Consider the following 22,104-nt stretch of genomic DNA (forward strand, 5'->3'; position numbering starts at 1 on the left):
ACCCACCTTTTACTGCCCTATGACCTTGAACAATGTCCTTCACCTCTCAGAGCTGGCTGCCTCACTTTTCACCTTGTGCAATCTTCATGAGGCATAAATGAAATAATGCATGCTAAGGGCCTAATTTCCTCTACAAATTTTAGTTGTTGCTTTGATTATTTCATGCACTAATAGGTTTTCAACATTAGAAAAGAAAAAAAAATAAATAGATGTAAGAAAAGATTATATTTACTGCATGGAAGGAATAATAAAACTCTTCACAAGTATTTACTATTGTATGTGAATGAGTGGTGATTATTAGGATTCTTTTTTATTTGTTACATTTATACCCGCAGTGCCTAGCACCAGGTGGGTGCTCAATTAATGTATGTTGAGTAAAGTGTACAAAAAATACACCAGCCACTGAAGAAATCAGAAAAAAAAAAACCTGCAGCATAATTTTTGTTGTTGTAAAAATAATACTAATTGTTTTAAAACATAGAAAAATATAGCTAAAAAGAAAAATATAGCTAAGCAGAAGGAAAAGTCAAAATCATCCTTTTTCCCCAAACTCAGAGGTGGAGGTATAAATGTTTTGATGTTCATTCTTCCACTTTTTCTCCATGAATGCTATTTAGCTAGTTTTACATAAAGCAGGTCTCAATAAACAGTCTTTAGCAACCTGGGAGGTTTTGTTTTGTTTTGTTTTCCTCTCCACTTAATATATCATGCACAATCTCCGTGTCCATTCCCATACCTTTTCTAGGGGCTGTGTGGTAACCCACCGTACTGATGGATTTATTTAGCCAGTTCTGTAATTATAACACATTGGGGTCTTTTGTGTTTTTCACTCTTCAGTAGAATAGTCCCTGTTGCTAAAACTTTGTAACATCAGGGAGGATTCCCTTGCAATAAATTCCTGGAATTTACTTTTAAGTTGGTGACCATTCCATTCCCCCTTGGATTTAAAAAAAAAAAAAAAAAAAAAAAAAAAAAAAAAAAAAAAAAAAAAGTGCTGTTCTCATTTCAAAATTGCTAACGCCCGGGTTTTCGCCTGGGGGGATTGAGAGGCAGGTTTCCGACAACCTGCGTGGACCCCAGGGAGAGAACGAGGATGCCAGGGCGGGTGACCCCAGCCGGTCGCTGGAGGAGGGGGCGCCACCGGCAGGCGAGGGGCGGGAGCCGCGTCTGCAGGCGCCCTGCGGAGACCCCGCGCCGCGCCCGTCGGGGGCTGGGCTTCCCCAGCGGGGTCCGGCCGCGCGCCCCGCTCCGCGCGGCTCCCCGGCTCGGCTCGCGGGTCCTCGGCCTGAGCCGCGGCTGGCCCGAAGCGGAGGCTCCAGCACCGCCCTCGCAGGCACGGCGGCACGGCGCACCCCCGGGGACCCGCTCCGCGCTCGCGGGCCAGGGCTCCAGGGGAGCGGACGCGGGTGCGCATTCCTCCCGTGCCTAGGATACCTCGCGGCGCTAAAAATAGGCGAGGGAGCCGGGCTCCGGGGAGAGCCAGGAGGCCATCTGTGAGCTCAGCCGGAGCCCCGGGTTCGAATCCAGGTAAGGCCCCCTCCGGGTCCGAGGCACCAGGATCGGCTTGCTCCGTGAGCCTCAGTTTCCCCATGCGTGCCACGATTTCTAAGGGACTTCTCAGCTCTCGGGAAGAAAAGGAAGAAAGAAGGAGAAAAAAAGTCTTCGATTTTCCTTTTCCGCTCCTCCCCGAGGGCCTGGGGACTGAAGCCGGGGGAGGGGTGTGCCGGGCGGCTCATTACCGCGAGGTGTTGCCCTAGTTAAATCGCGGGCGCGTTTGATCTGGCGGCGGGTGGCGAGAGGGAAAAAAGGGAAAGGTAGGGGGTCGGAGTGGAGAGACGCTCACACCTCCCCCACCGTTTCCTCGCACCCATAAAACACCTTTTATTAACTCCTTCGCGTCCGGAAGGGCTGGCGAGGCCGTTGGGCTCCTGCCTCGGTGTTTACAGCCAAGTCTAATGGGGCCCCATATTCACCCCGACGGCGGGGCGAGGCGCCCTGGACACGCCTGGTGCCGGCGCTGCCCGGGGCCTCCTTCCTCGGCGCACGCCCAGCCCACGGAGGGCGCCCAGGGCCCCGCGCCCGGGGCGCGCGCCTCCCTAGCAGCGAGCGCGGAGCGGGGTGCAGGCCCCGCAGACCGGGCGTTCCCGCGCGCAGCCGTGGAGCTGTGCCGGGACGCGCCGGAGCCCCTCGCCGGGTGCCTAGCGCACCGCGGCGCGCAGAGCTGCCTGTCGGTACACGGTTATTCAGGGACACGTAAACGCCGGCGTTTGCCTGCCCCACTTTAGCCTTCCACGCATCTGCGCCTTGGCATATGCACACGCTTTTATTTATCCTCACACCCAATCATGGGTGCGCTTGTGGGGGCACAGAAACCAGCTGTCCGGCACGAGTGCCCGAATTAGCAAGCACACACACTCCACCGCTTTGCACAAATCCACATGCTGTCTCACAAATATTTGTTTAGTGCTTTGTTCCTGGAAAGAAACCTAATTGTCTCAATGTAACCACAAGCACTCACGAGCTTATTTTAGTCGAGTACAAAGTAATAGCCGCTAGGATTTGTCGAGCTCTTGCCTCGCTCAGGGAGCTGTGCTAGGCAGACCCGGTGGTTGGCCCTCGCACAGCTGCGGGGCTCCGTGTGAGTTCCTGGACCATTACACGCACATCTATAAGATCCGAAGAAGCTCACTTACATGAACCTATTCCCCAGAGCATCCCCTTCTGTCGACTTGCAATGCCCTCAGATGCCATTTGCTTGTATGACAAGCCCCCTTCCCAGTAACCCCAAACCACCGCCTGCAGACACCGGTGTGCATACCATCCCACACATCAGCTGAAATGCTGACCCACATAAATCCTAGCCTGTCCTCTCTGGGCCTAATTCGTTTCCAGTTTTCCTTTCTGTGGGTTCACTGAAGTTATCCTGTCCAGCCATTATATTCTAAGAACTTTTTTCTTTGTCCCACGAATAAATCCTCCATCTGCCCCCCTTTCCTGACTTGATTTGCTGTTTGGTCAGAACATTTAACAAAAGAGAAGTCAGAACAGAAGATTCTCCACCTAGCAGAAATGATGGGGCTAGCGGATATACCCACCAAGACAACACGCAGGCTGCCTCCGATTTCAGAAAATCTTTTATTAGTCAAGAGCATAGATACTGCTTTGGCAAAGGGAGGAGGCGGTGAGTGGTCTTATAGATTTGAGGTAGAAAAAGGGTAGGGATGGGGTAATAAACACCTGAGCGCAGCAGGCATGGTAGGTAGTTTAAATACATAAAAACTTTTCAACGTAGGGAAAAGTTTTTATTTACAAAGAAAGGAGGGAAAGAAGGAAGGAAGCAAGGAAGGAAGAGAAGAAAGAAGGAAGAGAGGAAAGAAGGAAGGAAGGGAGAGGAAGAAAGAAGGAAGGAGGGAGAGAAAGTGTTTCCCTTGGAACTAAATAGGAAGTGCAGCGACAATAAAATAAAATAAAATAAAACACCACTGTTTGAAGGAGAGCAACAAAAGGCAGCCCTCCGTCTTCCTGGTTTGGTTCTCTTTCCCTGGCAAAAACTATTGATTCCTCTTATTGCATTTTCATTAGGGAAGAGAGCGCCCCGGGGGTTTTGCCGCAAAGCGGTCGGGGAGGACAAGAAAAGAGCCAGTAGGCAAAGTGGAGAAAGCATAGGGGCTTCGAAATTCGCCCCAGAAGGGTTGGAAGGGTGCGTTTTAGCGCGCTTGAGTCCCGCAGTCCCTCTCTCCTGCATTGTGCAGCCAAGAGCCGCCCTCTCAGTTTCAGGGGTGGGGGTGGATATATATATATTTCTCTTTCTCTTAATGTATTAAAAACAATTTCAAATGACATTGCACGTGCGATCCAAGTGTGTTGTTGCAGCTGGCGACCTGCCAGCACGCAGCAGAGGCTCTGCGGGATGCGCCCCCATAAGCCCCTGGCACCCAGAGCCTGGCCCTCGCCGCCGCCTTCCTCTCCTCCCGGGGCTCCGGGGTCGGGCAGCCGTGGCGGGTCCTCGGCGCGGCCTCGGCTCACTGGTTTAACTCCAGCGCCCAGACTTGCTGCGGCCAGCCTGTGCGCCCTTTAATCCTCTTCTCGCCTGGGCCCAGGGCAGGAGGAAAGCCTTCGTGTTGCTGCTGCCAGAGGACACACACAAGAAAAGAGGCGAGAGACAGGTTTAAATTTTTCTACTCCTATCGCCCAGGCATAGAGTTGGGGTGGGGAAAAGGTTTTGGGAGCAGTAACTGGGCGCCTTTAAATAAGTGAGCGATTTCTGTTTGCAAAATAGGCAAACAGGCTCATAAATTTGCCTTTATGCGCCAGAGTTTCTGGGGGCCGGAATGGGATGGGCAGTTTCTGGAGGTTTGGTAACCAGAATTTTCTGTGCTTGGTGAAACTGATGCGCATAAGTTTGTGCTTTATGGCGCCAAAGGACGGCCACCAGTATTGGAATGGGGAGAGTGGGAATCAACAATTTTTCCCTCTCGTGGGCCTTCTCCCCCCCACCCCCAAGTCCCACTCGCTTTCCCACCAGGATAAGCGTCTGGGCTTGGCGACTGGGTTGGGCCCCTGCTAGTGCACTAGGAGCCTCGGATGGCTAGGAAAGGAGGAACCAGTTGGCCTGGCCCACTATCCTCCTTCTTGGCTCTTAGCAAGAACCTAGCGGTGCTACTTGAAAGAGGCGGCAACGAGCAGTTGGTGAGGATACGCCCCAAAACTCCTTGCAACCACGCGTCCCTCGGCTTGCCTCTCCTCCACCCCGGTGGCAGTTTAGAGACCTGATGCCTATCTATCTTTCCTGGTCTCCCCCAAGGAGCTTTCCCTAGATTACCACAGCCCCTGCAGGGCAAAGAAAACCTGGCGGGGCTCTCTGGTCAACTCCTAACTTGCTGCGGCGGGCCCGAACACACCAATTTAGAGAAACGAGTTCCCTAGCTTGGAAATCACCGCCCTCAGGCGTCCCAGAGCCCTTGGGCCAGCTGACCCGCCCTCCAGAAAGTGTCGCCCTCACTGGAGAGGATGGAGAAAGGTCGAGTAGGGATTGCGATCTCCAAAGCCAAAAGCAGTGGGTAAGACCCGTGCCTCTTGCTTGTCAGAGTTTACACACAAAACCAACAAGGTTGCTCTCAGAACTAGCTCGCTGGGCAGTGGAGCAGTGGGACCGGATCTGGGCTGGGAACAGAAGACCTGACTTGTTTTACCCCAGCTTCACCTCTGACTCCTTGGGTAGGTGGCCTTTAATCCCTCGTCCCACTCTGGGCCTCAGTTTCCCTATCGGTGCTAGGAAGTGGCCTAGCCTGTTCAGCAAAAACTCTTTGAAAACTGAGTCCACGTGCATAAATCCACACTGAGGCAAATTAAAGTAACAAGTTTCTACAGCGTTCTTAACGTGGATTCCAGGAAAGCCCAGGAATGGATCAAGCCCCCCTTGAAATTGGGAGCAAAATATAAGATGTGTACATTTTCTCAGGTCTGCAGCTTCCAAAGGATCCTTAAAAGGGATCCTTTGAAGACTGTCTTCTTTCACAGCCTTACAGACTGTCCCACATTACAAATGAATTCAAATACGAAGCTGCCCCCGCCGCCGCCGCGCACACGGTCCCATACTACAGCCTCAGAATTCCCCGCAGCCTCTCAAACGCGCTCGCACAGCGATGCAGACTCCTTCCTCCGTGCCCCGGGCCTGCCGGGGCTCACCAAGCCGGGCCCTTAGCCGGAGCCCACAGGCCCCCGACTTACCAGCTCCCTTTTCCGCTTGCTCTCGCGGCCGCCATCCGCCTTCTTGAGTTCGGCCTTGAAGGCTTCGGGGTCGCCGGCCTGTGCGTCCTTGGCCAGCACGTCCATCAGATAGGCGATGTAGCTGGTGGCCAGGCGCAGGGTCTTGATCTTGGAGAGCTTGGTGTCGGCGGGCACGTTGGGGATGCACTCGCGCAGCTCCGCGAACGCGCTGTTAATGCTCTCCGTGCGCCTCCGCTCCTTCTTGGGTCCTGAGCCTTTCCGCCGGCCCAGGCGGCCGCCGAGCGCCTCCAGCCGCCCGGGGCTCTGGCCGGGCCTGGCGTCGGGCCCGTAGGCTGCGGTGGCCGCCGCGGCTGAGGGCGGTGGCCCGCCGGCGGGGAAGTCTGGGGCAGCGTCCGCGGGGCTCAGCAGCCAGCTCTGGAAGTAGGGCCGCTCCTGGTGACAGCGCGACGCCGGGCCGAAGAGGAAGGGTTCGTGGAGCATGGGGTGCGTTGGGTGTGGGTGGTGATGGTGGTGATGGTGGTGATGGTGTGCGTAGCTGCCCACGAGGTTCATGTTGGAGCGGCCCCTGGCCTGCGCCGCCAGCCCGGTTAGCGCCGCCCCATGCGCCCCAGAGACTGCCTGGGCCACCCGTGGGCTGTGGGGCGGCGCTCTGCTGGACGCCGGCTTGGGGAGAGTGTGGGGCGAGGCTGCGGACAGGCGCGCAGCCCGCCGGCCTCTCGCCTGTTGGGTCCCGGGCTGGGACGCCGGGCCCGCAGACCTAGTTAACCCTTCTGCGGCCTCCCCTGCAGGGTCTGGCTTATATAAGGCCACGGCTTTGATGTCAACCTCTCCCTGGAGCCAATGGCAGGGGGGCGGGGAGGAGGAAAGGGGGTGGCCGTCCTGGGTTTTAAGCTCAGCGAGCCGGCACCGCACGGCTGTAGGCCGCCTGCGGGGACAGGGAGGCGGCCCCGCCTCCGCCTCCCCACCCCCATTTCCCGGCTAAGGGGGAGGCGGGGGCTCCGTACTTGAGGCCCAGGCCTGTCAACACCCTAGACGGTGGCTGCCACCTCCTCCCTGTGGACTCAAGGAAAGGAATCCAGAATCATCCGGTGAAAAGAAGGCCTTTACCTTGAGCCCACCCCTCGATTCTCCAGATAGGGAAACTGAGACCTGGAGAAAGAAAGTCTCTTGTTTCTTGACTGTACAGGATTCAGAATGGGAATTCTCGCCCTTCTCAGTCCTGAGCTCCATCTACTACTCCGCTCAGTGCCAGAGCCAGAAGGCCAGAGAACCCTGCTGGAGGCAGCACAGACCGCTAATGGTTTCCCCTAAGCACTCCCAGCCCCTAGTCATCAACCCCATCCAGCTAGGGCTGTGCAACCCAGAAGTGCCCCATCCCAACTCTGCCCAAGGCATCCATGCAATCCACGACTGACCAGGGGCTGAAGAAGAAGACTTGGTGTGTGGGGGAGGAGGGGTGGAGGAAGTCAGGCTCCAAGCCCACAGGCATTTACTGATTTGTTCCGGGCTCCAGGGCCTGGGAGGCACTCTTCTCACCTCCTGGGCGCCTAATCCCATCCAAAGGCCAGATGGAGGGCCCAAAGTTTGGCTACATTAGGTCACTCCACCCAGGTCATCACTGCCTGAGAATGTTCACTTGTCTAAGGACCCCAGTGCCAAGGCTTGCACCAAGGCTCACACCAGGAGAAATCAATGTTTGGTAGTAAACACATACAGAAGGGCCGAGAACTTCCACTCGATTCGCAAGGCTGGCGCAGCCAGAGAATTACCATGCTGGTATCTCACACCCAGCAGAGCAGAGAGAGGTTCTGGCTGTGCTGACCTCCACTCTAACCCCCTCCCAGCTAGGGCCTCTTTGGGGCGGTCTGGTTCTCTCCACAGGGGCCTTCTCCCAAGGCTCTCACGGGGACCCAGAAATCCCAGGGTGGTGGTGCCTCTCCCATTGAGGTAGCTTCGCAGCTGATGCCCTCATACCTGAGTCCCTCCATCCTCACCAACCTTTCCCAGCCAACCCCCTTCCCTAGGAGGAGCAGAGGGATTGTGCCTTTCTCTCCAAAGGGATGCCCAGCGAAGGGCAGGGTGGGAGAGGAGGAAATAAATATGTGACTGCTCTTTTTGGAGGGCAAATTCATTCCTTTGCACATTCAACATTGTTTACTGACTGCCCACTATGTGCCTGGCACACTTAGTAGTATAGAGGCAGAGGGAGGAAGGTCAACCCTCCTGGTAGGGATAGGAAAGGTGAGGCCCAGAGATGAACGATTATCCCTGGGGTTGGTAGCAAGTGGAGATGTGGTATTTCTCTCATACAAAGGAATAAATGGATGGGGGGGGGGGGGACACTGCAGGACAAAAGTGGACACTTAGTCCTGAGCAGGTTGCACTTATGGGAGCTCTGCAGGGCAGTGGGCCCTAGAGGTGCGTGGCGGTGGGGGGAAGGGAGGGCCTGGTTTCCTGCCTGAGGCAGGCTGGAAACCCGCCACTCTCCCGGGCGCCTGGCGCCAGCAGCGCTGGGGTTGGGCTGAGCACAGAGCCGGAGGCTCCCAGGGAGGGAGCTCTCGGCGCCCGGTTCAGCCCCGGCTCCACGGGGTCCCCAGCCTCCCCAGCCTGGAGGCGCTCTGGAGTGAGGGTGTGTGTAGAGAGTTGTAATTACCCTGTGCAGTGGGACCTCCATCCTCAACACACACCCAGGGGTTGCCCTAAAACTGCCGATCTACACCCGCAGCATCTCACAGCAGCACTTGGGGGCTCAGGATTACACGTGTACGTGTATGCATGCACAGAAGTCCATCTATTCATACAGATGCCAAAAAGTATGTGTATTCTCATGGTTAACACATTTACACCCATGAGACACATTTTAATATTCATGCATTCCTAGAATTTTATACATTATCTCTCCGTCACCCACAGGGCACACATCTCGACTCAGATATGTTACAGCTATGAGCCACTCCCCACCCTATAAGCAGGCATGCATAAAGATACCATCACACAGTAGAGGCACACGAATTCTACATCAGTATCGCACAGCTGCAGGGTTTTACACATAGTCTTACACCTACAGTTGTGCACCGTTTCACGAATTTATATTTTCTTATTTTCCCCACAACTGTCTCCACAGCACAAACTGGTGAAAACTCCATCATACATCTAGTGCGTTCTCAGTGTGGAAACTAACACACCCAGGCACATAGCCACAATTACCACTATGTACACACAGGTGCTCAGACATAGATGTTTTCACCTTTGCACACGACACTCAGTCACACAAATTGCAAACCCTTAAATAGTCTGACATATACTCTATCTTACATATATAGCCACATTCACAAGTCCTGAAAATGAAGTCCAGCAATGGATGCACACTGTCACAGCACCCACATGAAGGGCAAGCACTCATACAGATCCTGGCAATTATTAGAAAAAAGTCACAGTTCCAGCACCCACCACCCACAGATCCAAATCATTCCCCCCACCTTACACAGATCACTCAGAGCCCTATGCATCCCCAAACTATCTGGCCGGGTTAGTGTGGTAGGAAATGCATTATTGATACTGGATGATGAGTCCCTTGAGGGCCCTCAGAATGCCTGACAGCCTCTCATGGGTAAAGAGGAGGGTGCCTGTAGTCCTCTGGGTTGCCAAAAATGCTGCTCTCCTTCCTGCACCCCACCCGCCATGCCACCATCCCGACCCCACCCCGGCCTGCCAAGCAGTCGAGTCTTCAGCCCAGCGGCGCCCACAGTGGGAACGCAGCCATAGGGGACCCTCTGGAGTTTCGGGTTTGGCGGCCTCCAAACAGGACGGACGCCACCGAGATCGCCTGCATAGACCGCAAGGCGCCTGGGCTCCAGCGTCGGCCTTCTGGGAGACCCCAAAGTGCTTTTGACTCCAGCCTGGTGCGTTTGGAGTGCGGCGGACCTAGTGAGTACGGTCTCCCTCTCCGCCCCAGGCTACGTGGTGTGCAACCCAGGAGTTTGCCCGAAACTCGTGTGCGCTGAGATAAGATGTGTGCGTTCCTTTCCCTCTCTGAGCCTCAGTTTCCCCAATTTTAGAACAAAGGGACAGGACTGACGGTCTGGTGTTTTAATTCCCAGCTCTGGACTGTTGCAGGGCCCCCGCCCCGGTTGTTCTCCGCGGGGACTTAGCGCTCCGCTCTGGGACCGGCTCCAGACCGAGGGTAAGAAGCTGGAGACTCGGAGGGGCCTCCGCGCGGGTCCACACGCCCCGGCCCCGCCTCCCTCCCGGCACCCCGCAGTGCTCACCCGGAGAGCGCCCCCCGAAGGGCTGACCCTCGCCGCGTTTTCAAAGGCGCGCTTTTCTCTCCGAAGGTGCTAGGGCGAGAACTCTTCCCCCATCTTACGGGGTCGAGGGCTCAAGCACAGAAGGGTTTAGGAAGCGTAGTATAGGGGAGCTTAAGAAAGACTGGCTGCGGAATCCGGCGCGCCTGGGTTGAGATCCGGCGCTGTCACCCTTCCTCGCGTAAACCTTAGGATCCTCAGTTTCCTCTTCTGCAAACTGGGACACAGTAACACCCGCCCAGAGTGCTAGTTTAAAATTAACTGAAGTAATACAGGTGGAGCTCCTAGCACAATAACAGCCCACCTGGATAAACGGTGGCTCTGGTTGGGGGATTAATGCAGCGGGAAAAAGAAATGGGGTTTCGGGCGTCCAGGCGACTGCATAGCCCTGGATGGGGAGGGAGGTCCAGACCACTGGTCTCGGCCTCACGTGCTGTGTTCTGATCCAACCAAGCCTGTTCCTGACCGCACTGGGTTTTCCCTCTTTCCCCAACTACCTACCCAACAGAACCCCACTGCCATAAGGCTGGAAGCGAGGGAGACCGAGCTTTGCCAGGTGTGGGGTTATGTTGCAGAGACCTGAATTCCTTCCCAATATCTTCCACCCGCACTTCATTCGCTGCATGATTCGGGGGAGTTCCGGCCCCCTCCAGGACTCAGTTCCCCATCTGTACAGTGGCCTGGCTGTACTCAGACGCTCTGGAGTGACTTCGGCCTGGGCCTTGGGGTCCTTCTGCTCCTGCCCCACTCGTCCCCTCACTCCCACCCCCCACCCCCGGGGCTGGAAGGCCTGAGAGCCCGCGCCTCGGCGCCTACCGCAAAATCTTCGCCCGCCGCGTCCCGTGACCTTGACGCCACCGGCAATCCCCGCACCGGACCCCTTATCTAAATAGGGCCGTAAATCAAGGACCTGTCAGGGCCCGGGTAATTACAGGAACTCCATAAAAAGGACCCGGCCGGCCGCCTGTTTATATTAGCGCGGTGTAAAATATTCTCGCTGTCTTGGGGAATCGCGTCGCGCGGTAACGCGCCATAAATCAGCCCGCGGGCCATTTACCCCGCAGCTTGAGCGCGCAAATCCCTTAAACATTTCTGTGCGGCATCTAAAGAGTGCCGAGGACTTTCCAACCTGGCCCCACCCGCTCCCCGGGGCCCGGGGGACGGTCAGGGCACGGGAGAGAGAAAACGGGTCCATTTATCCTATAGGCTGGTGGGGTGAGAAGCCTCCTTGACTTCGCCGGCAGGGGCGAGTCTCCCGAGAGATCCCATAGTGCTAGGACGAGCGAGCGGGGAAGCCGGCCCAGAGAGGGAAAGCAGCTTACCTAAGGGCAAACAGCCAGAGTGGCAGAGGCGCCGCAGCTCGAGCCAGAACTCTAGGGGAGGCGGGCATTGATGGCAGCCTGCGCCTCCCCTGTTTCTCCCCTTCCCTGGGATGAGGAGTGGAGAGAGGCCAAGCCACAAGAGCTGATACTCCACTCTCTCTACCTTTTAGCTTCGGGGATCCCCGAGCTTCCTGCAACTGCGCACAGCATTGTGTGTGAATGTTCTTGTGCAACAGGGCCTGTGCTTCCTAGTGTAGTCTCCTTGTTTTACAGGTGGCAAAACAAAGGCCAGAGGATGGGGTGCACAGCTGGAAATAGAAGACCCTCCGCAAATCCATTTCAGTTCACCTCCCCAACATTCTTTCCTAAAGAAAAACTAAGAGAGAGAAAGAAGGCAGGAGAGAGAGAGTGCTGGGTTGGGGGGGTGGTCAGGGGATGAGGGGGAGCCAGAGGACAACCCAGTCCATCTTTACTTTTGTAACAGCCTCAAAAATGCTAAATCTATTTAAGGTAAACCTGATGCGGCCATTGTCTAATGAGTAACATAAATCAAGCTTATGGAAAAAGAATATTAAATTTTCCGTGTCTTCCCTCGGGGCTGGGACCTGAGGAGTCGGGGAGAACTAAACATCTTCCTCCCCCATTCCCTTTCCCTTCCGAAGTACTAAATGACAACGTGTTTACACAAGTTTTTATGTCGTCTGAGCTTAGTCCCGGCTCCGTTTCCTCCTCTGTGTATTTTCCGCGCAGAGAGATGTCTGCTTTAGGACGCGTTCAACCTAAACAGAACCCCGTCTGATTGGAAAATGTATTTATTTGAAAAATCGTAACTCACAGTTTTGGTGAAATCGGGCCCCCAAATTTATGGGATCGTTTGGGGCGCGCGGCGATCGTAAATTTAAAAGCACCAACACACCCCCTCCATCCCCCGGCCTCCTCCCGCAGCAGCTCCAGCCTGTGTTCACGGGGACACAGGCCCCGCCGCTGGGGTCCACTCTGGGCCCTCCTCCGCCCTGGGGCTCCAACCCCTCGCCTGGCCAGGGGCGCCTTACAGGCAGGTGGATTTCATTCTGGTTCCTTTCCACCCAGTCCGATTGCTTTTGGAGCAATTTAATTTTGTTTGGCCTCACAGAGATCAGTTTCAGGTGGTCAGTTAACCGGGTCCTGTTGTGCACTTCTGTTTTAGGCATATCGGGTTTTTCCTTAAGTGCTGGCTGGTTAGTTTCATAGTGCTGGGTTGCAGGTCGCTTGCCTGGACCCCAACCAACTGATCAATTCTGTGCCAAGCCCTTCTATGACTAGAGGTTTATCTCTGGTCAGTGTCATGAAGGTCAGTTTCACCGCCTGAATGTTGCTTTCCAGGTCAGAGAAATTTTTTCTTTTTTTCAATCCAATGTAAATGACTTGGGAGGATGGAATCAATCTACTCCACCTTCTTTTGGATCCTGCAGCTAGTATACCCTGGCTCAGGACTGGGAAAAGGCTGGAGCTGGGACCATGTCCCCAAGGACTGATGCCACCAGTCCCATGGGCTGGGAAGTCCTGTAATCCAATCAGAGCTGGATGCACGGGGCCTTCATGAGCAAGTCTGCTTTTTCGAGAAATGCAAGGCTGAGCCATATCTCTCTGTCTTTTGTCTTTCTTTCTAGGGATCATGCACTTCTCTGCCAGTGTCCCCACCCCACAGAACGGGGGCAAGCTCTCAGCTCTAAGTTTGTTTGTCTAAGCACAGCTATCTCAGAGAGAGGAGTTTGGGGATTTACTCCAAACTTTGTGCGCACTGGAGCAATGCAGCTCTGCGCAAGAATGGTGGCAAGGTGGTGCGGGAATCTGAGGTTATTCAGTAACTCTTGCCAACCTATGGATTCCACCGCAAGCCTGAATCCTCAGCCACAACCTGGCAGGAGTGATCTATACTCAGTAGCATTTAGTTTAAAGAAATAAAATCGGTTTCAGTAGAAAAAACCCAGTCAGGTCATCCTAGTCTGTTCTGGAAGATGAAGAACTGGTGGGAGATAGAATGGGTGGAAATGATTAGGCGACAAGGAGTTGCTCTCCTATTGCCCAGCCTTAAAATTTGGGGCTGAGGGTAGAAGAGGGGCGGCTCCTCCTTCCTTGGGTCTCAGTTCTCCCAACCTAAAATGGAACGGGATCCATACTTCCTCCAGCTGCGGAGAGGATTGGGGCAAGATACTGACTTCTAAAGTTGCCAGGAGGCCAAAGTATTAATCTTGAGAAATATGTGCTTGTCTGATGGAGAAGTCCACAGGAGCCCAAACGTTTGAGCAACTGGGTTGGGAGGGATGGATCAATGGCTGGCTACACTTACCGGTGAATATTCTGGCTTCCTCAACTCTTGCCTTCTTCAGATAGGCATTCGGAAACTGAGTCTATGGGCAAGAAACTGCATCATTATTAGTCTTATTATTTTAAAAGGGGCCAGGCTACATCCGTCATCTTTCACATAATGGTCAATTGTAAACACACTTTAAGAGAGAAACACAAAAAAGGGATTTAATGTTGACACTGGGAAAATGCTTAGCTCTGGCGTTGCTGGGGAATTGGCAGGCTCTCCTGTCCTTTGGGAGAGAAGTTAAGTGCTTAGTGTTTTTTTGCTTTTTCCATTGAATTTTTAAATCTCTCAGGGGTCTTCTTTGTCTCTTTAGTTTAACCAGAGAAGTCCTTACTGAAAAAGTCAGAGGCGGATAAAAGGGCCTTGGCTTCGGGAAGGAGAAGGGGTGGGCAGGAACACAGCACCTCACCCAGTGCCTGCGTCTTTCTGCCCAATGACTCCCCTCCCTGCAGCAGAACGTGGTGATAGAGCCGGGAGCTGAGCAGACAAGTGAATGGTGTGAAAAGCAGAAATCAGAAAAAAAAGGCATACCTGGCGACTGGAGAAAGGGGAAGCACACTCATTTTGAAGTGTGAAAGCCAGCTCCCTTCCAGAAAGCGGATTTCAACCACCTCTTCCCAGTGTGAACATCACTCCCTGGCCATGCGAACAACCCCAAACACCCCATCACCTCACCTACACACACCACCTGGCACAAGATTGTCCCTGTTATCTTCCCAACACCACTGGGAGCATGGAGCCAAGAACAAGACGTCACAGTGTAACTCACCCCCCAAATTCAAACCAACTGATGGTAGTTATTAAATTCATTTTCGTCCATGCAAGCAAGGCCCTCTGAAAGTCTATTTTAAAAAGAACGGCAAAGGTGGCAGGGAAAGAGAGAACAGAAAGGAAAGCCTGGAAACCAGAGCAGAAATTAATTTAATTACCTCCTCTCCCCTGCCATAAATTCCACAGAGGAAATCAAATCTTTCTGTGCATGTGTATAAAAACCAATCAGTCTATTGAGCTCGCCAAAACCCATTATGTCTCGAACTGGGTATCCTAATTGAATGAATCTGACTGTACCAGGCAACCAGGAGTCAACCCAGCCAGGTTTTTCCGAGGGCCTTTGCCATGGAGCCAGAGAGGATAAACATGGATTGGAACCACACACTAATCAGCTTGCTTGCGGAGAAAGGGAACTTTCTCAGCCTGGGTGCTTGCTGGCAGATGCATCCTAACATTTTGCGTCAGATTGTAATGGAATATTTCTCATAAACAGCCAAGTGTCTCTCCCAGCCACTCACCTGACATGTTTCTTGTTGTTTAACTTCAGATCTGACAGATGATGATAACCTGGAAAAGAGAGAGGTTACAAATGCCGAAGGCTGTGGGGCTGGGCAGTGTAAAGGGCGCCTGCTCCAGATCTGGGACAGGGCTGTGATTTGTAGGGCCCGGAAAAAGCTGTTATGCAACCAGAGGCAAGCAGGGTGCTGGTGCTGGAGGGAAGCACAGCAATGAGAGCTTGGGCTGCTCACTCTAAGGCCATGTGCCACTTGTTTAGTGTGCCCTGGTGTCAGATAGGGGATGCCCCCTCCTTCTCACCCCCCCCCCCACTGCCCCATGCCCAAAGGCACACTGATTTATAGCACCTGTTAAAAACACATAATGTATGCAATTAGTTGTGGCACTAGAGAGAAAAAAAAAGGAATTGACTTTATTCCAATAAAAGATAAATGGGTTGGTTTTCATGAATTTAGTTCATTAAATTTCTAGGGCCAATTTTTAAAAAATCATTTCTGCTTTCTTTGCTACCTGGTGATCACCGATCACCTGGTGATTAGTTTTCATTGGCATTGCTTCTCGAAGTTGAGAAGCACACCCTCAAAATCCCCTGGTTGAGCATGTTTCCAAGGCAGGGAATCTTGTAAAACTGGGGTGGGCACGGGATGTGCATTTTCAGTAAAGCTCATTCTGATGCAAGAATCATGCTTGGAGAATACAACGTGTATGAATACGGCCAGAGCTCGAGAGTAACCTACTTACCAACAAATATACTGTCAGCTGTGTGACTCTGGCAAAGTCAATATAAATGCACAATTAAATGGGATACATGTACATTGTGGAAATTTAGAAAAAAATCAAAAAATATAGGAAGAAATGGCAATTTCCTTTATCCTAACCAGCTATTCCAACTCCCTGGACTGTAGCTTCTCCACTGAATCCTACAGGTTCCAAAAAGAGACAAGTCTCTTGTCTTTACCTGTCCTACCTTGGCACCCAGCACACGTGCGACCTCCAAAAAAATATTCCCTGAAAGAAATAATTGATTAAATAAAGCTGTGGCTTAGATGATCTCTAAAGTCACTTCAGAGATCATCCCTAACATTCTATTTTTCATTTTCTGCTCTAGGGGATAAAGTGTAATTGCATCAACTCAGATATATTTGTCACTGGGACTCTTGACATTTAAGCATGTATATGCTTTTTCTCCCGTGTCTTGTCACTTGATCTGACAGCTTTCTGCTTGCTCTGTCTGATATTAGTTTAGGGCTGTTCCTGCCCAAGGCAGCCCAGCTACCACTGTGGGCTGGAAGTGAGTCAAGCAGTCCCCACCTTGTACCAAACAGAACAATCAGAGTGTACTTTTGAAGACTCCAGCAAAACTGCACAGCCAGCCCAAGAAACAGGATAGTGGGCTGTTTGCAGTTCACAAGCATACAATTCTTTCCTGAAACCATGAGGCAGACCCCTCCCCTCTGTCATAGTACACTAACCACCCCCCAACCCACCCCCCCACAGCTGCATTAAGCTCTCACTGTATGTCATGCGCTTTACACACATCTCTCATTTAATCCTTGCAGCAAGGCTATTGTTAACTCTATACTGTAGATATGGAGATAGGCCCAAGGTCACTCAGCTAGGACAATGGAGAAGTAGGATTCAAGTCCAGGTCTCCATTGACCCCAAAGTCCTTCCTTTAATCACTATAATCATGTGTCTGTTGGGGGTGGAAGCAGTATAGTTAATATTCTGAAAATATTTTTATTTCTCAAAAAATATTCTAACCACAATTAAATATGAACCTGCCACCTGAGCAATGCAACTTTGTTTTACTCCTTCCCCCTTAAATGCCATATACTAAGAATCCTTCCTGATAAGTTTGTGTTCATCAGTTTTAATAGTAGTTGCATCTAAATAGATAATTCATCATAATGAGGTTATAAACCCCATTAGGAGAGGAGTCGAATCTCTTGTATTCACTGATGTATCCCCAGCACTTAGCAGAGTACCTAGACATAGAAATCACAAACTAACTAAATATTTGTTCACTGAATGGTAACTTGCTTAATATAGACAATCCTGAGGAAATGCCTCTGGCACTCTGATCATCTAGAAATTATTCATATAGTACAGCCCCATCATTCAGTTGATGCTCAGCAACATGTGGTTGAAGGAACAATTTTTTAGGAAGAGAGCTGGCATATGGAATTTTTAAAATAAAGTCTCACTTAAATTAGTAAAATGGAAGTAAAATAGATTCTGCACCTTAATTAAGTCCCTTGCTACTCTTTGTAAGGTAGGCCATGTTTTCTGATCTCAGCTCTGCCCCCCCCTCATTATGTGATCCCAGGCCCCAGATCCTCCCCTGGGCCCATCCCAAAGATCTATGCATCTTGTAAGCTCCTAAGTCATGTGTCCACCGCCAGAGCTAGCACAGGAGTCAAACTCCAGCCGAGCGTGTTGGAATGATTTGATTCTATAGGCCATACTCATCATACTTGGCACTACTCCCATTTATACTTTTAGAATGAATTTCTAGGGGAAAAAGTGAATATAATATAAGAAGTAAAAAAAAAAAGGCAGGAGACAAAATTAAATGCATGGGCTTTTTCCCCCCTTCAAAATAAGAAAGGCTTTATTTTTAAGACAAAACAAGTAACATGAATCCACATCCAAATGCAAGTGACAGATTTCACTAGGTTTTATAAAAGAGAAAGTTGCATTCAACTAGAAACGAGAACCATCAAATAGACATATGCAAGAAGACATTCCAAAACAATCATTGTTGATGGAATTGTTGTAATTATGGATAATATAATTTGCTTTTCCTCCACTTTTCAAACTTACTGTAATGTTGTATAATTATAATTCTATGATTTTTTTAAAAATATTTTATGTATTTATTTGAGAAAGAGAGCAAGAGAGCACAAGCAGAGGGAGAGGGAGATGCAGACTCCCCGCTGAGCAGGGAACCCAAGTGGGGCTCCATCCCAGGACCCCAGGATCATAATGATCATAAACTGAGCTAAAGATAGATGCTCAACCGACTATAATTCTATGACTAAAAATAAATTCATACTTCAAACTAAACATATAAAATAAAACATAATTCCTATGAGAGGAGACAGTCAATAAGAAAAGCACCAAGGTAACTTGGGCAATAAAAATAATAATGACCACAACCATAATGTTTATTTGGCATTCATAATGTGGTGGGTATTGTATTAAGAATGTTACATGGATTTTCTCATTCATCTCAAAAGTACTTTATCAGAAAAATACGGTAGTTATCCTCACCTTGCAGGTAAAGAAATCAAGGCACAGAACATTTAAGTAACTTGTCCAAGCTTCCCCAGTTAGTAAGAGACAGAGATGTGATTTGAACCCATGGGTTCTCCAAACACGTTTATGGAAGGATAGAAAAGAGAAGAAAGTAGAGAGGAAGGGAAACTGTCCTGAGGAGGAGAAAAATTGTCCATTGGTAAGAATGACATGGAACCAGTGAACTGATGTCAGAGATACCTGTTGTTAGCCTGCTTTGCTTGGAATCACCTAGGAGGCTAATTAGAAATGCAGAATCTTAGCTGCACCTTAGACCCACTGAGTCAGAATCTGCATTTTAAAAGCATTCCAGAGGGATTCGTAGGCACAATAAAATCTGGGAAGTGCAGTGAATACAGAATCCATTTGAAAAACCAAGAGAGAGAAAATTCATTTGTGTTTGTCTGGGTTCCTACCACCTTATCAGAAATGAGGGCATAACTGCATGAATCAGTGTTTTTCCAATGTGAAAATGATGCCTATTTCCTTGATTGGGAAAACACCTTAATAGATTGCAATCAGAGATTGAAAATAAGAAGCAGAATAGAAAAAAAAAAAAAAGAAGCAGAATAGAATGGAAAATCATCAGGGGCACCTGGGTGGCTCAGTGGTTGAGCATCTGCCTTTGGCTCAGGCCGTGATCCTGGGGACCTGGAATTAAGTTCCCGCCTCAGGCTCCCCATGGGGAGCCTGCTTCTCCCTCTGCCTATGTCTCTGCCTCTCTCTGTGTGTCTCACATGAATAAATAAATAAAATCTTTTTAAAAAAGAAAAGAAAGAATGGAAAATATCCAGACTGTATATCATGAAGGAAAGGTAAATGTTCCCACATGGAACTTTTTTTTTTCCACATGGAACTTTTATATCAAGTATATGTGGGGATCCCTGAGTGGCTCAGCGGTTTAGCACCTGCCTTCGGCCCAGGGCATCATCCTGGAGTCCCCAGATCGAGTCCCACATCAGGCTCCCTGCATGGAGCCTGCTTCTCCCTCTGCCTGTGTCTCTCTCTCTGTCTCTCATGAATAAATAAATAAAATCTTAAAAAAGAAAAAAGTATATGTGTGTTCTGGGTCTTGGGCTGTGGTGTCTATCTTTGCCAAAAAAAGTTTTAGCAACCTGCCCTCACACTATAGCTGGAAGCAGCCATGAAATTCCAGGCTGACATTTAGAGGTGTGGTGGATCTACTTCCCATTTCTGATAAATGTAGGAACTCTGGCCAAAAGAGTTGGGTGGCTGGAGGGGGGGGAATGAACCTTTTAGAAATTATCTTTCTTCCTGTCCAGCTGCAGAAACATGGGTCCAGAGATGGGAGGGACTTGTCCAAGGTCACACAGCAAAACCGAGACTTGTGCCTTTGGAAAAAGTAGCCTCACAATGTCAGGCCTTTCGTTCCCTTTTTGTCCCAACCATGGAAGGCCGGAGTGGCTGGACAGGGATCTGACCAGGAGGCCAAGCAGCCTGGGGGACATGACTCTGGAATGTGTTGGGGAAACAAGACGCCTTCTCTTCCAGGCCCGACAAGCCAACAGGCCTATGTGTGGCCAGAAAGGGCTCTGGTTATCTGCTGCCCGCCTCTGTTTCGTTTGGTCTGTCAACTCCAGCAGCAAAGTGCCCCAAACGTGTGAGGCTTGATAAAGGTGGGAAGGTAAGAGGGTGGAGGTGGCAGGACATCAGGGACCAGAGTTTGAGAGATGTTCCAGAACCTCTGCTTCTACATTTCCTCTCAAGAGGCTGGGAAAGTCAGTCAGACCCTCCCATCCCCTTCAAAGCCTCCCCTCCCTCATGATTGTGGCTAAGACCCTGAACTTCCCTGTTGTCTGGGTCCTCTCCATCTCAAGATGCAGCAGGATAAACTCTTGAAGCTTAAATGCTGAATCAGAGGATTTGGAATTTTAAAAGAAATCTACCTTTTCATTCTTCTTTTTGCATATTTTTTAACTCAAAAAGTAATACAGAGAATTTGGGAAAGAGAAGAAAACACCGATCATACTACCTCCCTCAAATAACTGTCACCATTATGATGTGAATGGTTTTCAAAATGGGGTCATAATCTATCCCATTTCGCTTTTCTCCCTTAGTGATGGATTGTGAGTTTTATTTTTACTTTTTATTTTCTGGTCAATGAAAATCATTTGCTTTTTTATATTACCTGGATATTGGATGATAATAAAGAATTGTCATTAGCTTTTTTAAGTGTGACAATGACATTGTGCTTATCCTTTTTTAAACAATCCTTCTAGAGATGAGCCGTTTCTGAGTCCAATGATGTCTGAGGTTCCCTTCAAAATAATACAAGAAGGGGACTTGAGCGGCCGTGGAAATAAAACAAGACTGGCTGTAGGTAATTGTTGATACTCTTTTATCTACATTTTATTTATTTTTTAAAATATTTTATTTATTTATTCATATGAGAAACAGAGAGAGAGGCAGAGACATGGGCAGAGGGAGAAGTAGCCCCCCCACCAAGGAGCCTGATATGGGACTTGACCCCAGGACCCTGGGATCATGACCTGAGTCAAAGGCAGATGCTCAACCACTGAGCCACTCAGGTGCCTCTCTACATTTTAAATAAGAGGTTTTATCAATATTCTTCCATAATATTAGTTTTTTGCCTATTTGGTCACAGATCCCTTTGAAAATTTTAAGCAAGCTATGGATCCACTTCCCAGAAAAATCCACATTCTCCTATCATACCCACAATTTTAGGAAGTTCACAGTCTCCTGAAACCCAGTCATGTGTCCCAGGTTAAGAACTCCTGAATTACAACATGATTGTTCTTTAAGATTGCATAGTGTTCGGGTAGATCTATCATCATTCACTTAACCAATTCCTCAGTTTGGGGAATTTTTATAATAACTAGAACTATTGGGCAGCTCTGGTGGCTCAGCGGTTTAGTGCCGCCTTCAGCCCAGGGTCTGATCCTGGAGACCTGGGATCCAGTCACACATCAGGCTCCCTGCATGGAGCCTGCTTCTCCCTCTGCCTGTGTCTCTGCCTCTCTCTCTCTGTGTCTCTCATGAATAAGTAAATAAAATCTTTTAAAAAATAACTAGAATTATGTTTAATGAAACATGACATATGTTTTTGCATGTATATTCCTTATGACAAAGTCCTAAAAAGTATCAAAGGACATGCCCATTAAAAAAAGCTTTTCTTACAGAATATCACATTGTTCCAGAAAGTCTAGTTCCTGCCTTTTAAATTTGATAGTTCGTATCTTTTTTTTAATATTTATTTATTTATTTATTTATTTATTTATTTGAGAGACAGAGCAAGAGAGAGAATGAGCAGGGAGGAGAGGGAGAAGCAGGCTCCCCGCTGAGCAGGGAACCCAAAGTGAGGCTGGATCCCAGGACCCTGGGATCATGACCCAAGCCAAAGGGAGACACTTAACTGACCGAGTCACCCAGGTGCCCTGATAGTTCACATCTTTTAAAATCCATCTCCATCATTGGAGTCAAGACGTCTGGGTGCAAGCCAAGGCAGCAAGCTGCATGTCAAGTCTCCCTGCCTCTCTGAGTCTGTGTTCCCACCTGCAACTACAAGGTTAAACCAGCTGACCTCTGGATCTCTGATTCTCCTGATCCTGGAAATTCTGGCAAACTCTGTGTGGCCTGCACAGACCCTGTACTTCTGCCTTTTCTCGAAGGTTGGACTCCACATGCATCTAACTGAACTCATTCCCCCAGTCTGTCTGACACTCCGGGTGCTCTTCCTAAAACCTCCGTAGCCCATGAGGCCAGTTTTAGTGGGGTCTGGAATCAGACTTTTAGGGTTGGAATCCTGCCTCCAACCAGGGCGTAACTT

At 50.1% G+C, this 22,104-nt stretch overlaps 1 protein-coding gene and 1 long non-coding RNA gene across 4 annotated transcripts in view; one reads left to right on the plus strand and one right to left on the minus strand.

Annotated features, from left to right (window-relative positions):
• The first annotated feature begins 1,279 nt into the window (after positions 1–1,279).
• LOC121486180 overlaps positions 1,280–22,104 on the plus strand; it is a 28,824-nt gene continuing 7,999 nt past the window's right edge. For both annotated transcript variants that reach the window (XR_005986562.1, XR_005986563.1), the window contains exons 1-2: positions 1,280–1,527; positions 20,537–20,637. This is a non-coding gene — a long non-coding RNA (uncharacterized LOC121486180). The remainder of the gene's footprint in view (positions 1,528–20,536; positions 20,638–22,104) is intronic.
• HAND1 (heart and neural crest derivatives expressed 1) lies at positions 3,117–6,642 on the minus strand. Of its 2 annotated transcripts, none has more exons than XM_041746967.1 (2): positions 5,731–6,642; positions 3,117–4,127 (listed from the first exon to the last, which is right to left on the minus strand). In XM_041746967.1, exons 1-2 carry the CDS (start codon positions 6,280–6,282, stop codon positions 4,023–4,025), a joined length of 657 nt encoding a protein of 218 aa, XP_041602901.1. In that variant the 5' UTR covers positions 6,283–6,642; the 3' UTR covers positions 3,117–4,022. The 2 variants fall into 2 exon arrangements, with proteins under 2 accessions (XP_041602901.1, XP_041602900.1); XM_041746966.1 differs by having other exon boundaries at positions 3,117–4,124; positions 5,731–6,427.

Source organism: Vulpes lagopus, chromosome 3, assembly GCF_018345385.1.
Source record: "Vulpes lagopus strain Blue_001 chromosome 3, ASM1834538v1, whole genome shotgun sequence".
In the NCBI taxonomy this organism is placed as follows: Eukaryota; Metazoa; Chordata; class Mammalia; order Carnivora; family Canidae; genus Vulpes; species Vulpes lagopus.